Source organism: Arachis duranensis, chromosome 5 (assembly GCF_000817695.3).
Source record: "Arachis duranensis cultivar V14167 chromosome 5, aradu.V14167.gnm2.J7QH, whole genome shotgun sequence".
Classification (NCBI taxonomy): Eukaryota; Viridiplantae; Streptophyta; class Magnoliopsida; order Fabales; family Fabaceae; genus Arachis; species Arachis duranensis.
Window position 1 is genome coordinate 1,254,399 of NC_029776.3, and position 14,201 is coordinate 1,268,599.

Below are 14,201 nucleotides of genomic sequence, written 5' to 3' on the forward strand. Positions count from 1 at the left end.
TTTTATTAAAGAAATTTTTTAAAATATAAATTATATATATTTTAAGAGGATAGATATCCTAGATTCCTAGTTTCTCAAACACGGAAAGTAGTGCGCATATCATATTTAAATATCTTAAGAGAATGAAACCTTTTTTTTTTAATTATTAAAGTTTTAAAATATCTAATTTTACGTTAAAATATTTTACATTTAATAACATTAATAAGTGCTAGAAGCATATACTCATGAAACCCACAATAAAAGATTTCAAAGACAGGTTTTAATGTTGCAATTTTTTATTTTTGGATTAACCTTTCTTCTGGAAAAGGAAACTCACCTCGGACATCACAAATATGGATCTGGATCAGAGAAAAAGGCTTCAGGTCGCAGTTTTTGGTCAATGCAATCCTGATCAGGGGATGCAGGGAAAAAAAATCAAGGTGAATGTTACGGTATTTAAGTTATGATGTCTAACGTATTAAAAAAGATAAATAAATAATATTTAATAAATTTTAATTATTTTATTTTTATTTTATATATTTTATTTTTTATCTATAAAAATAAGTTAGACAATTTAGACATAACAATAAAAAACATCATAAAATCTATCAAAAATCAAGTACTAGATAGAAGACGACCTCAAAAAGTCAAAATTGTTAACGTTTTTATCTCCTTTCAAATCTTAATTTATTATACAAAGAAGAACAAATTATCTTACTTGAATTTTATAAGCAAAATATTATTATGTATATATCTAATATTTTAAATGTAAATAAAGAATAAAAATATATAAAAGTAATACACATAATATTTTTTTATTATAATTTATGTATTTAAATCTTTATCGTTGTTTAAACTTTCGATTTTTACTCTTTTTCACGTCTCTAGTCACGTTCCACATCTTANTATATATGATATTATTATTAGATATTTTTATTAAATTGGTTAATAATTTATTTTTTAATAAATCAGAAATAAAATTGGTTTATTATAGCAATAATAAATCTAATTGTTTGCATTATAATTATTAAATCTAATTTAATCTGATCGAATTACACAATTTAAATCGAATATCTTTAAACTTTTTGATAAAAAGACAAATATATTTTTGATTTTTTGTTTTGTGGATATATAAATTCCTAAAAAATTAAAAATACAATTAAATCTCTAAAAAAATGAGTTTGTTGTTATTGTTATAAAAAAATCGATTTTATTATAATTTGTTAAGAAATTTAAAATAATCGATTCATTAATACGTCCAATAATAATGTGAAACATAAATATTTTTGCAAAAGACGTTTTAAGCATTTTTACGAGAGTATCTCGTAAGTCATATATAATTGTTTGCCAGTAATGAAGCATTCTTTTAAATAATTTTTTTTTAATCATGATGACCCTCAAAAAAATCATTTATGAATAATAGACCCAACACTTAGCTTGTTCATTTCGAGTTGAGAAAGAATTTTCAAAAAGAGGACATATTATTATAGAAAAAGATATATAAATCTACATATTGTTCTTCATCAATTAATTATTGTAGGTCATGGTTTACTTAAACCCAAACCGATACAGATTTGAAAGCTGAAACAATATGGGTGTATCCTTGTTAATTGTTATCTTCTTTTTATAAGAAAGAAAAAACAGGAGCACATGCCTTAATTATTAGTTCATTTACCACTTTGGTTTTGTTTTATCTTGGTTTATTTGAAACTAATACCTAACAATTAATTAAGTAGGTTATTAGTCTACAAACTTAACTCCAAAGAGAGAGAGTCTAAACTGAAAATACAACCAAAGACAGCGATTTGATCATAACATAAATGTCTCTATCTGCAAAGAGTTTAGTAGCTAGTAGTAGTTTTCAATAAAACTTTTCCCATCCCGCAAATAAATATAATGCTAGCACGTTTTCTAACCCTCTATATTCATTTTTTGTTTCTTAATATTGCACGAGCAGAGACCAAATCTTTAGCAACAAATAAAATCATAAACCTTTTTTGTTTTCGTTTCTAAAAACAATATACTCACAACACTTCTTTTGTGATACTATAGATATTATTACTTATATTATTTATCATCTTTTGATTAATGAAATTCAACTTTTTTGTCTTTTATTTTTGTTTTTTCTTTTTTGGGTTGTTATTGCAGGAGTCGGAACAAGTAGGGATTGACCTAGAGACAAGTTTGGGATACACTTGCCCCCATAGTATTTTTAGTATATATATATATATATTATTTTTTTTTTTGTAATTGGTAAGAGAAGAAGTTTATTTGCTTAGTTAAATTTTATCTATTAATATTCTTTGTTTTCTGGATTTTGATAATCACCTTGGAAATTTTATATTGAATATGTATCTTGATCATCAATTTTTAAATATAAATGAGATGTCTCAAAATTGATGATGTAAGAAAATTTATTGTTTATCTATTAATATTTTTTATTGAAATTATTAATTTTGATTTTGCTTATAGCAACTGAATCAGTTAAAATTAAAAAAAATAAATATTTTATTATAAATATTATAAATAGTCGACTTTAATCGGTTAAATTGAAGGAATATTGTTTGGTTATTATATATAATAAAAAGAGAGGCATATACTGGTGTTAAATTGAAGGAATATGTTTCTTTTTTATTTTTGTTTTCAACATGTAAAGTTTTTGACCAAAAACTGCTTCCATCATATATAATATAGGACTGGGCCCTGAGGCACCATCTGTGCAGCCATAAGCCCACAAGAGTTCAACACCTTTAAGCCCAAATTCAGAATTTCTATCCCCTTCAGGCACATCAATCCTGTGATAATGGTCCAACAAAAACACATGACGAGGTCGAAGCCTCGATGCAATGGAAATTTAATTGCCTCTGGTCCGAGACTAAATAGACCAAAAGAAAAAAATTTTTTGATCCAGTATACAGACCAAAAGATCAAAATTAAAATCATATTTTTATAAAAATAACAATATATATTCAAAAACTATCTTTTAAAAAAAGAATATGTCTTTTCATGATTTTTAATATGTTTGGATAATTTCTCAAACCATTTTAAATAGAGTTGTGCCAATACACACTTTTAATTAAAATGAATAAACCTAGAAAGGATAGGAATTTGTGCAGAATGTAAAAGATGAAAAACTGAAAGATTGATACAGTAGAATATGACTATAAATAATATATCTATGATTGTTACATTAATACACTCTTAATTGGGTGGAAGATAAAATAATCACCCACTGCCTTCTTCACTGTGGCCCTGCCTTAGCGACCTGGGACACCCTGTTTCCTGTTACGACTGTTGATCGAAATGGGTCTTCTGATTTCGCGTCATGGTGGCTGCAGATCACCACCAAAAATCAGGGCGGCATTGAGACACTTGTTCGAGTTGTGATTGTCTGCTGGAAAATTTGAAAAGCCCGAAATAGAGAAGTGTTTGAAGGAAAGAAGACTACAATGGAGGAGATAACTAATGTAGTGATGCGGTACCATTGAGATGAAACTCAGAATTCAGCACTTATCCTCGTGTCGTTACCTTTCTTCTTAGCCGTCTGTTTTGTTATGTCACCTATAGTGGGAATTCTCAATTGCTTTTTATTTGTCCCTCTTTGGACACTTGTTTCTTTTTTGAAGAAATAAAATTTAACTTACCTTTGGAAAAAAAAAAGAACTGCATAAGAGATTCTTTGTATATTATCGGTTTGGTTTGGTTCGGTTTTGGACCAAAAATCAATCGAACCGATATGTTCGGTTCCTATAGATACACAATCGTTTGATATGCTGTTTTTATAACAACCGAATCGAATCGAACCGAACCAACAACAGTTTGGTTTGGTCGGTTTTTCGGTTTTTAATTTCTAATAAGCAAAATATGAATCACAATAATTAGATGTTCAAAATAGTTAATAAACTAAAATAATAAGAGTAAAACATTGAAATAGTTAGGAGTTGGAAATTTTGTTGTTAGGTTAAAGATTAAAATGGTTAAAACATTAAAATGGATACATATGTTCGGTTCGATTTCTATCGAGCCAACCGAAAACCAAACCAAACCGATCGGTTTTGTAAGAAAAAACCAATTTTTTCGGTTTTCAAATCGATTGTTATAATTTTCGGTTCAGTTTACGATAATTTTCGGTCCGGTTCGATAACTTACACCCCTATTCTATACATCCCTTCAAACTCATGCTTATTCTATGCAGAAGATGCATCAATTTGCTCACTGTCAAATACATGAACTACGTCTATCTTTGCCCGTTCTTAACAAAGCAGATTAAAATCTGAAACATTCGTATAAATTACACCACAATATTAAAATCGAAATTAAAATAATATCGTGGACTTCGAATGTTATTTGATCTAGATGAGCTTCCGATCCAGTCCAGCCAAATAGAATTTTTTCATAGGTGGAGAAACTTAATTTTGCATCATAATGCTACACTTAAAAACAAGTAATATATATACGAAAAATACTATTTATAATTGATTTATGATAATAAATAAATAAATAAATAAATTCTAATAGTTTTTTAATATTTCTTGTTGTATATTTCATTGCATCAAGCTCTTTTGTAAATAACTAATAAAATAATCACAAAAAAAGTTAATAAAATAAAAAATATTAATATTCATTAATCTCTTCTTTTATATTTTCCTCAAATCTTTTTTTTTTAATCATTTTTTGCATTTTTATATACCTTACCTAGTTAGTTAGATATTTTACGGGGAGAAGGCGGTTTAAGATTTCAGAATTAAGACAGAAAGCATTAACTTTTAGGCGCAGACAAATTAGTAATTGTAATAAAAAGAATCGCACGCTGCAGCCACAAACGACCATTCTGTCTCCGATGTCAACCAGAAAGACCAGAGGAGGCAGAAACCACCGTAATCACCACCGTACCCCTCACCACGACGACGACGACTCCTTCACTCCAAAGCCTCTCCACCAACAACATCATCATCAGCAGCAGCATTCCACTCCTCCGACTCACCACCGCCGCGGCCACCACAACCATTATCAACAACAGAAATTGCGTTTCGTCAAGAAATCAGAACTTGATTCTTCTGCTTCTGATTCCCTCCTTACCTCCGATCCTGTGGCGGTGCCTGCTGCTGATCACGTGACACCGCTACCACACGAGAACAACAACAACAACAACATCAGTGTCAGTGATGCTGTGACAGTAACAAGAGAGGTAGATCACAAGGCTTGTTCGAGCAACAGCAAGGAGGTGGATGACGACGATGCCGATGATTATGTTGTGAATAGGCTTCGTAGGTTATTGGATGCGGTGGAAGAGCCTGCGTTAATGGAGGAGCAGCTCAGTACCAATGACCAATTGCAGGAAGATGAGGTTATTTCAATGTTCTGCTCCAAATTCAATACTATATGCATTCAATTTTGAACATGTTCTTAATGCTTCTGTTGTTATTTGTTCATTTTGCTGGTGACTTGCAATTTCTAAGTTGATGTTTTTTTTTCCCTAATTTCTCTTTTGCAGTTACTTGTGGTGGAGTCGATATACGGAGAAAATGTTAACAAGCTTGAAAGCTGGAAAGGCCTCCGTTGTTTTCAGGTTTAGCAATCAGCCAGTAACATAGTTTTGCCATGTATATTATCTTTAAAGCTTAACTTGATCTTTTAAAACTTTTATTAATCCTCAGATCCAAATACACATCGAAGTTTTGGGTGAAATTGCCATTATTGCTAAGCTGAACTCTTCTAATGAACTTGATGTTGCAAGCGGCAATTCGGATGACTTCTTCTACTCTTTCAAAGTTCAGTATCTTCCACCAATCGTTTTGACCTGCTTATTGCCCAAGTCATATCCAAGCCACCAACCACCTTTATTTACAGTCTCTGTTCAATGGTTGGAATCTTTAGATATTTTAAGTCTATGCTCCCAGTTGGATTCTATATGGGCAGAGCAGCAAGGGCAAGAAGTAATATACCAGTGGGTAGATTGGTTACAAAGTTCTTCTCTTACTCACCTGGGATTTGATAAGGAAATTATACTTGGTCGGAATGGCGTGAATTGTGTTGGAGATGAGCGTGTTGTTTCAGGTTCCATATCCCTTGATGCTGCTATTCCTTTCTTGCGAGGTTACAATAAAGAGCGGCATAATGAGAACTTCCTCAAAGAATTACATGAGTGTAGCATTTGCTTTAGTGAATATCCAGGTGATTTCTAATCTGTTCTTGACATAGTTCATGTACATCATCAATAAATTTCTTTCTGTAGTTAGTCTTTCATACACTTGAAGAATGCAACTATTATGCACTGCCTTTATGTCCATGCTTTCCATGATTTTAGCCAGACAGAGTAGTTTGTGAGTCGGGAATCATTGTTCATTTTGTTAAAATGAAGTTATTTATTATGCTTGTTGCCTTCTTAAATAAGTTCATGGTATTCAAATATTGATACTGCTCTTGATGAATCATATATATTATTAAATTTTATCTACATTCTTGGCCCTATTGCTGTGAAGGGTTCTTTTACCCCTTCTCTATTCTATCTTTCTTCACCATTTTCTATATGCTCGCTCAAAGAGGAATAGATGTTGAACCTATTCCTGATGTTTGTGACTTCATCTACTAAAATTGAGAAGTAATCATTTTAGTTTTATTTATTTTTTTGTCATATAACAGGTACCGAGTTTGTCCGGTTACCATGTCAGCATTTCTTTTGCTTGAAATGCTTGCAGACCTTCACTCAGATGCATGTAAAAGAAGGCACCATTAGTAATCTTCAATGTCCTGATTCAAAATGTAAGGTTATGATTCCACCTGGCCTTTTGAAACACTTGCTTGGTGATGAAGAGTATGAGCGCTGGGAATCCATGATGCTGGAGAGAACACTTGCATCAATGTCTGATGTTGTTTATTGCCCAAGGTGTGAAACACCTTGCATAGAGGATGAAGATCAGCATGCTCAATGCTCAAAATGCTTTTTTAGCTTTTGTACTCTTTGTCGGGAACGACGCCATGTTGGCATAGCATGCATGACACTAGATATGAAACTTCAAATTTTGCAGGTATGATATTTGGAGTAATTTTTAGTTATATAGTTTGGCTAGTTATTTCGATCTTGGTATCTTTCCTTTTGTTTTTGGAGATCCGTAGAGCTTCTTCTTTCTAGAGGAAGTTAGAATGTAAGTAACCAATAATTCTTTGATTCAATAAAACTTATATGCTTCTTCTCATGTCGTAATTAGAATGGTCAAGTGACCATACATTTTCTGGTGTTCATCAATGTACTTCCTTGATTGCTTCCAGTTTCCTGATACTAACACCTTCATACATTTCCTAATGTTTTGAGTTGGATTAATCAGTAATCTGTTTGATTTCATTGCTTTTTGTTATTCAAACTGATATGATCTATGACAGTAAGTGCTATAGGGTCGTTTGATCCATGTAACTGATTCCATCAAAAGAGTATAAATGATTGCATGAAATGTGTTGTAGCTTGTTTAATTTTTTATGTGAGTTGAGTCCTTCACTAGTTACTACTGCCCTGGATGTTGGCATGCACTTTGAGATGTTCTAATCATGGTTTTTTCCAACAATGATCTTAAAATCAAACAGTAGTTATAGTTTTCAAAGAAATTCATCGAGATTCCAAGTTGTGCCCTTCTTGTAGCATGGCAATCAACCGAACCGAAGGTTGTAACAAAATGAAGTGCAGTAACTGTGGAGCATACTTTTGTTACCGCTGCAACAAATTAATTGATCCATCAGACCCATATGGGCATTTCAGGTATATGGTTTTGTTAAAATCATATAAAATATTTCTTCTGCATAGTTTGCATTTGCGGAATATTCAAATTCTATTTTCTCTTTTAGGGATGGATCCTGTGAATTGTTCCCACAAGAAATGATTGAGAACTGGCAAGAGCGCATTAACCATCGCCAGGTCGTAGGGCAACTACAGGCTGAACTCTTTCGGGAACGCGGCCTGCCCTGTCCTAACTGTCGTCAGTTCAATGCAAAGGTATACAAGCAAAGCTTTCTGTTGGCTTCTTATAAAAATATAACTTGAAATCGTGCAAACTCCTACTTTTTGAGCTCCAAAGTAGATGAATCCAACTCCTACATTGAAAAACTGTGCTTCTATCAACACTTGACAACTTTCTGTTATCCTTTTCCGGATTGATCAACAGGTTGGAAACAATAATCACATGTTTTGCTGGGCATGCCAAAGCCATTACTGCTACTTGTGCAACGAAATTGTGAGGCGCGGGTCTAAGCATTATGGTCCAAAGGGCTGCAAACAGCACACTGAGGGGTAATCTTTGTTTAGCATCATTATAAAACAGGTCATTAGGTGATTCCAGATTAGGGAAGCTGCGTGCAAAAGATGGAAACTATGTTATATACGTCTTCCAGGTTTCAATTGTATTATATCTCTGTGTCTCACACAATTTTGTTTCCTATTATTCTTTTTCTGAATGATCAATTATTCTCTCTTCTATATGTTTTGTCCTTCTAATATATTGAGTCTATCTTCTTCTCCCCTGATTTTGGATAGAGCAAGCATTTACATTCTTTAATTTTAACTATTGTAGACTGTTTACTGTGTGCATGTATTCTCATATCTGAGAAAAATAAAATATTAAGTTTGTGCTTTCAGTAAGGTTTAATTACTTTGTATTTCTTTATAGTTTTATCAAACTTTTAACTAAGTTTTTATCGTCTAAAAATTTGTAATTTGTAATCAAATTTTAATAGTCTTTACTAATAGTTGTCAATCAAATTTTGTAACTTTGCTTCTTACGTCCCCTTTTTAAAACTACGCTAAGCTTCTTTTATAGATGATTGTGTCCGTACCTTTTTTTTCCAAGGTAAAAGTATAATTAGTTTTTGTGATTTCCTATATATGAGATTTTTTAATGTAAAAAACTCTTATTCCATATTTGATTACAATTATGAATTAATTATCTATTCGTTTCTTTTAATTATGTTATCTTATCGTTTATCTATTCATTTTGTAATAGTAGTTGATGTGAAAAAAGAAAATCGTTCCTTTTCGTACTCTGAATAATAATAGAATAAAAGTTTCTCTTTTGAAAGAAAGTAAAAAACTGTTCTAAAAATTCAATTGAGATACAAGATTAACTCATCATCACTTTTGTTGATTCTTAGAATAGAAAAGCAACATTATTTGTTAATTGAAAACAAAGCACAAAGATGATTACAAATTTACAACAGAGAAGGATTAATTATCATAGCACACATACATAGGGAAGGCATGTCTAACTACATGCACACACAGGAAATAAATATAATTCAAACAACACGATGACGATTGACTTTGCTGCGACGGTAGTTCCATCAATTTGACACTAATAATTCTTGGATCCCAATTTAGCGATTCGACTCTTCCTCTCGTCGGACAGAATCTTAGCATAGCTACATGCAATAAATTAAAGAATAAGTATTATTCATATTCAAAAATAACTACTTGTTAAGTATCTTTATGTATGTATATATAGTTAAATTACCGTATAAGTTCTTGTTGATACGTAGTAGTATCATCTATGGGTTTTTTTTTTTTGGTGACTATCATCTATGGGTTTGAGTTGGAAGGTTATTGGATTGATCCTTTTTAATTTTTTCATCTATCATGTTATTCGCATAATTCACCAGATTGTTCAAGTTTTCTTCAGAAGCATTATCCATCCTATCCATATTTGGGGTCAGAGCATCCGTCTGCAGTAATATATAATGTTATTTAATTATAAATTTTGTACAAACATAATTAATTTAATACCTTTTAAAAGTAAAAATTATAAAATTATTTTTAAGTTGGTTCCTAATTTTCTTTTTTCATTTAAATTTACAACTGAATGTACTTGAACTTGAAGGTAATTGCGCTCAGCGTTACGAGCTTTAAAGACACTATAAGCATAATAATCCACTATGTCTGATGTTGCAGCACCGATAATTTCCAATGCAGGGGATCTTTTTATTGTACCCGTTGAATAATCAATTTCAGCCATCCATCCTATTAGATTCCATTGATTTACTGTGTTAACGGTCCATCCCGGCGCAGCCACTGGCGGTTGAACTCCACAACCCAGAGACAGCAGTAAGATATTGGAGCAGTCATCTGCTGTATCCATCATTATGTATAACTCTGAATGCTTCATCTGCTCTTGTCCTAATTCACTTAGACCATCTCCAGTAGGGAACTCGTTCCAGTTCCTGTTTATGGCCCACCTGTCATAAAAAGTTACTCCACATCAACTTTTGCGTGTAAATAGGAACTCAAAGCATTTCTCTCTTCTCCATTAGGAGGAACTAACTTTAGTCCCTATTGTGGTCCTACTTAATTAATTAATTAAAATACTTATAATTAATATAATAATTTTTTTTAAATAATGTAATTTAAATATTTAAATTTAAAAATAATTCACTATTAAAAGATATGAATATTAAATAAATTCATATATAACAATAATACACAATATATAATTCGGGGTTACACTAATTTGTAAAATTACTTAATATAAAGAAAAACATAATTAAGCTCTATAGTTAACGACAAGCATTGTGAAATTGTCATATGTGTTCAATCAAGTCCTCTTTCAATTGTCTATGCTGCTGCCTATTTTGAAGTTGGGTATTTCGTTGGAGAAATTGATGGTATGGTGCGAAATCTTCTTCTCCCAGCTGAGGTTGTGATAAGCCATTTTCGACATCATCATACTCTAAGTCTTGAGCAAAATTTACTGCATAAGTGTCTCTTTCATCCTCAACAATCATATTATGCAATATAATACAAGCTCTCATTATGTTGGTGAGTCCTTGTTCAGAGGAACCCTTCACATTGAATCCCGTGAAGGAACTCAGTTTTTCTCCCCCTCCAACGGTTTCTACTTGCTTTTGTCAGTAACAGGCCTCAAAACTATGCCCATTAGAGTTGCTCTTAGAACATTGGAGTTGCTCTTAGAACCACCAATACCTGACAATATATTATACATACATAATGTTGTGATTGGAAATAATAATGCACGTAAAGTTTTTATATAAATGGGCACAAATGATATTCCTTAATTGAGTCTATCAAAATTCAGTTTATCAATGTTTATTAAGTATATTGAAAAGGAAGAATACTTAATGTTACGCTAGTATAATTTTATACTAATTACTACCGTATAAAATGTTTTATATTATAAGTGTATTAAAATTAAACTCTTAGATGTATTTATTAGATAAATGAGTAATGATATTATTTCTTTCAAAAGTTTTAGCCAAAAAGAAGCAATATATGAATAATTATATTTTTAACACACTTTTTCAAGTAAAAATTGTTTTTTAAGTTTGCTGATATTTTTGTATGGTGTTGTATAGATCTCCTTTTTCTCTTTTTTATTTGGCTTATGCTAATCTTTTCTTCTAGAATTCATAAAATATCAAATTTTAGATTTTTAGAATATAAAAATTTTGATATCATATAATGATTATAGAAAGCGCATAAATAATTATAGAATAATTTTAATTTATTTATGAGAATTAATTTTAAGCTATATAATTTAGAAAATATAAATTATAACGATTTAATTTACCGGATTACCGGCAGCTGCACGACCATCAATCATATTGAATTCTGTGCTACCATCTTCAGAGGTAAAACAATGTGCTGGGAGATAAACAGGTGCAGCTGAAGTTGATATGCTTATATCTGACAGGAGCCCATTCAAGTATTTGAATTTATCTTCTTGAGCCTGCATGCCACCAACAAACTCTATTTAACAAATTATTTCTAATTTTATTTTTTCTTTCTATATTATTAGAAAAATGTAGATTTTATATATATTTTTTTGGTTTTCCACGCTATCCCCCAATCCGACAGGTCAAGAACTAATCCGTCGCGGTACTGAACTCCATTTAAGAGTTTGTCTGACCAATAGGTTGCTGCATGCACAAGGCGGGATTCGAACCCCCGACACTTGTTTAAGCGGACTAGTGACCACTAGACCAACCCAACTTGGTTGTAGATTTTATATATATGATGATCAGCACCTTATACTTTGAAAAAATAGTAGGCCTAAGTCGTAAAACATCAAAGGTTGGGATCACAAGATTGGTCAACGCTTGAACCAATCTAATTGACCCTAATTCTTCTTTCAAAATTTTGTGCAAACATTTTCCATCATATATGGGCCCAGAATTAGGAGTAGGAGCGTTAGGAGGGAAAATTTTGGGACCATCGTCGATATAGAAATTTTTTATATCATCGGTATTATATTTTGGACGAGAGTTGTTTGCATTGGCATCTGGGACACCCAACATTGCTGCAATGAGGCCACCAGTACTTGTTCCTGCAACCACATCAAAATAGTCTGCAATTCTTGCCTGCTCTCCATCAAGTTTCTATACATAAATTACAGAAATTTAGGTCAATACGTTGTTATCTAAAACAAGAAAATAAATATAGTTAAACAGTAAGCAGTTAAGAATATTGGAACAGCTAGTTTCTATAATTTTAATACCAACAATTATTTAATTATAGCTTTTATAATAATAATGCTAAGTTGTTAAACGTTGAATTACTTTGTTGTAATGTCATTGTACGTATAAAAATATGAATATTAAATTAAATAAAATAATTTTAATTTTTTTTTTAGTTGCTGTAAAATAAAAGCATATAAATAATTTTATGGAAATAATGAAAAATGTATTTTTTTAAAACTAAATTAAATATAAATATATATATATCTAACCTTAAGCTCTCCCTCTAGGAATTGAAGAACAACAGCAGGGATGCGTCCTTTTATGCCACCTCCATCAATGCTGAGGACAGTTAGTAACTTTCCCACTGATGGAGGTGGTAGCTTCGCTGATGAGTTTAGTCCAGTCATTATGGTTTATTAGGACACTAATTAAGCACTTAAAGAAGTAGAGAAAGAATGAGTCTATAGAAGAGTACTCTAAAACAAACGAAGGAAGGCGTGAATGTAAGCTTAAGGATCAAGCCTGTATATAAAGCTCGTGTCATATGATAATGCTTCACATAGGCATTGGATTATTGAAATAAAATACGGATCTTTAATTTTGTTTTGGGGCAGGGGAATATATAAATGAGTAAAGCATTGTTTGAGATTATTATATATTATTATATTGCGTAGTGGAGTATAATAATGTGTTAAAAGTAACATTTATATAAACATATTACAAATGATAAGGTTAAGGTAGGTAGTCGAACAACTAAAGTTCCAATTGCAATTTTTAATCGTTGTTCTAACTTGTAAATAATGCATATGTGTAATAGTTTTATTAGAAGATGAGTGATTTCACTTTTATTTTTTATAATGTTACGCTACATATAATGTTTTTATATATTATATATTTCATAAATTTATAAAAAATGATATTATTAAAATTAGAGTGACAATTTATTTCCATAATTTTAATTCTTTATTTATAAAAATTTGAATGATACAAAATACACTAAATAGTGTATTTGAATGATATACAATACACAATACATAAAATTATTGATTTGTTATGGTTATACCAGCGGTTATTGGAATCTGCCGCAGAATATTATTTTTGCGCCCTTATGTGTTGCGTTTGTAGTTTTGCTGGCATTATATTTAGCGACGGTTTAAAATTATCGTAAATCGGTAATTAAACTATCGCTATTTTCCCTTTATTTTGTAGTGGTAGTAGGAAGAAAAAGGGTTTAAAATCTGAATCAAACCAAAAGAAATCAAAATACATACTTAGATGTGGATAGTTGTAAGGATGGGTTTAGTAAAATTTATTAAAAAGTGTTTATTTTTTTAAAGTATAAATTTATATTTGGTAAATAAAAATATTATATATTTTTTAATTTTTAACAACCATGAATACTTTTAAAAATATCTGTGAAAGTATTTTTTCAAATTAGTATTTTTATACTATTTAAATTATAAATTTTATTATATTAAAAATTATTTTAAATTTTAAAAGTAATTTCACCAAATACTATACTTATTAAAAATTACTTTTATTTTTTTATTATCAAATATAAGTATTATAACTTTTAAAATATTATTTTTAAAATGATAAATTACTTTTAGAAAGTGATTGTCACTTTATAGTTCGGTCTTTAGTGTGCATTATGAGTTATAACTCGATTTTATTTGTCTTCATTCTAAGTTTGTAAGATGATTTTAATAACTATTATTCTGACTTAATGACGACCAACGGTTATAACATCAACTCTATTCATCAACTCTATA

The 14,201-nt window shown here is 30.6% G+C and overlaps 2 protein-coding genes across 2 annotated transcripts; one reads left to right on the forward strand and one right to left on the reverse strand.

Moving 5' to 3' along the window:
• Positions 1 to 5,116: 5,116 nt before the first annotated feature.
• Positions 5,117 to 8,485, forward strand: LOC107487185 (uncharacterized; the record flags this gene model as incomplete). The annotated part of the gene is given in 7 exon segments (XM_016107793.3): positions 5,117 to 5,326; positions 5,474 to 5,548; positions 5,637 to 6,153; positions 6,622 to 7,021; positions 7,511 to 7,729; positions 7,816 to 7,963; positions 8,133 to 8,485. Coding segments are annotated over 7 exon segments (1,698 nt in total), but the record flags the coding sequence as incomplete, so codon positions are not given.
• A 610-nt stretch (positions 8,486 to 9,095) lies between these two features.
• LOC107487182 (patatin-like protein 2) lies at positions 9,096 to 12,836 on the reverse strand. Its single transcript, XM_052262461.1, has 6 exons — positions 12,699 to 12,836; positions 11,998 to 12,348; positions 11,549 to 11,699; positions 10,852 to 10,936; positions 9,825 to 10,191; positions 9,096 to 9,381 (listed from the first exon to the last, which is right to left on the reverse strand). The coding sequence occupies exons 1-6, from the start codon at positions 12,834 to 12,836 to the stop codon at positions 9,373 to 9,375; spliced, it is 1,101 nt and encodes a 366-aa protein (XP_052118421.1). The 3' UTR covers positions 9,096 to 9,372.
• Positions 12,837 to 14,201: the final 1,365 nt, after the last annotated feature.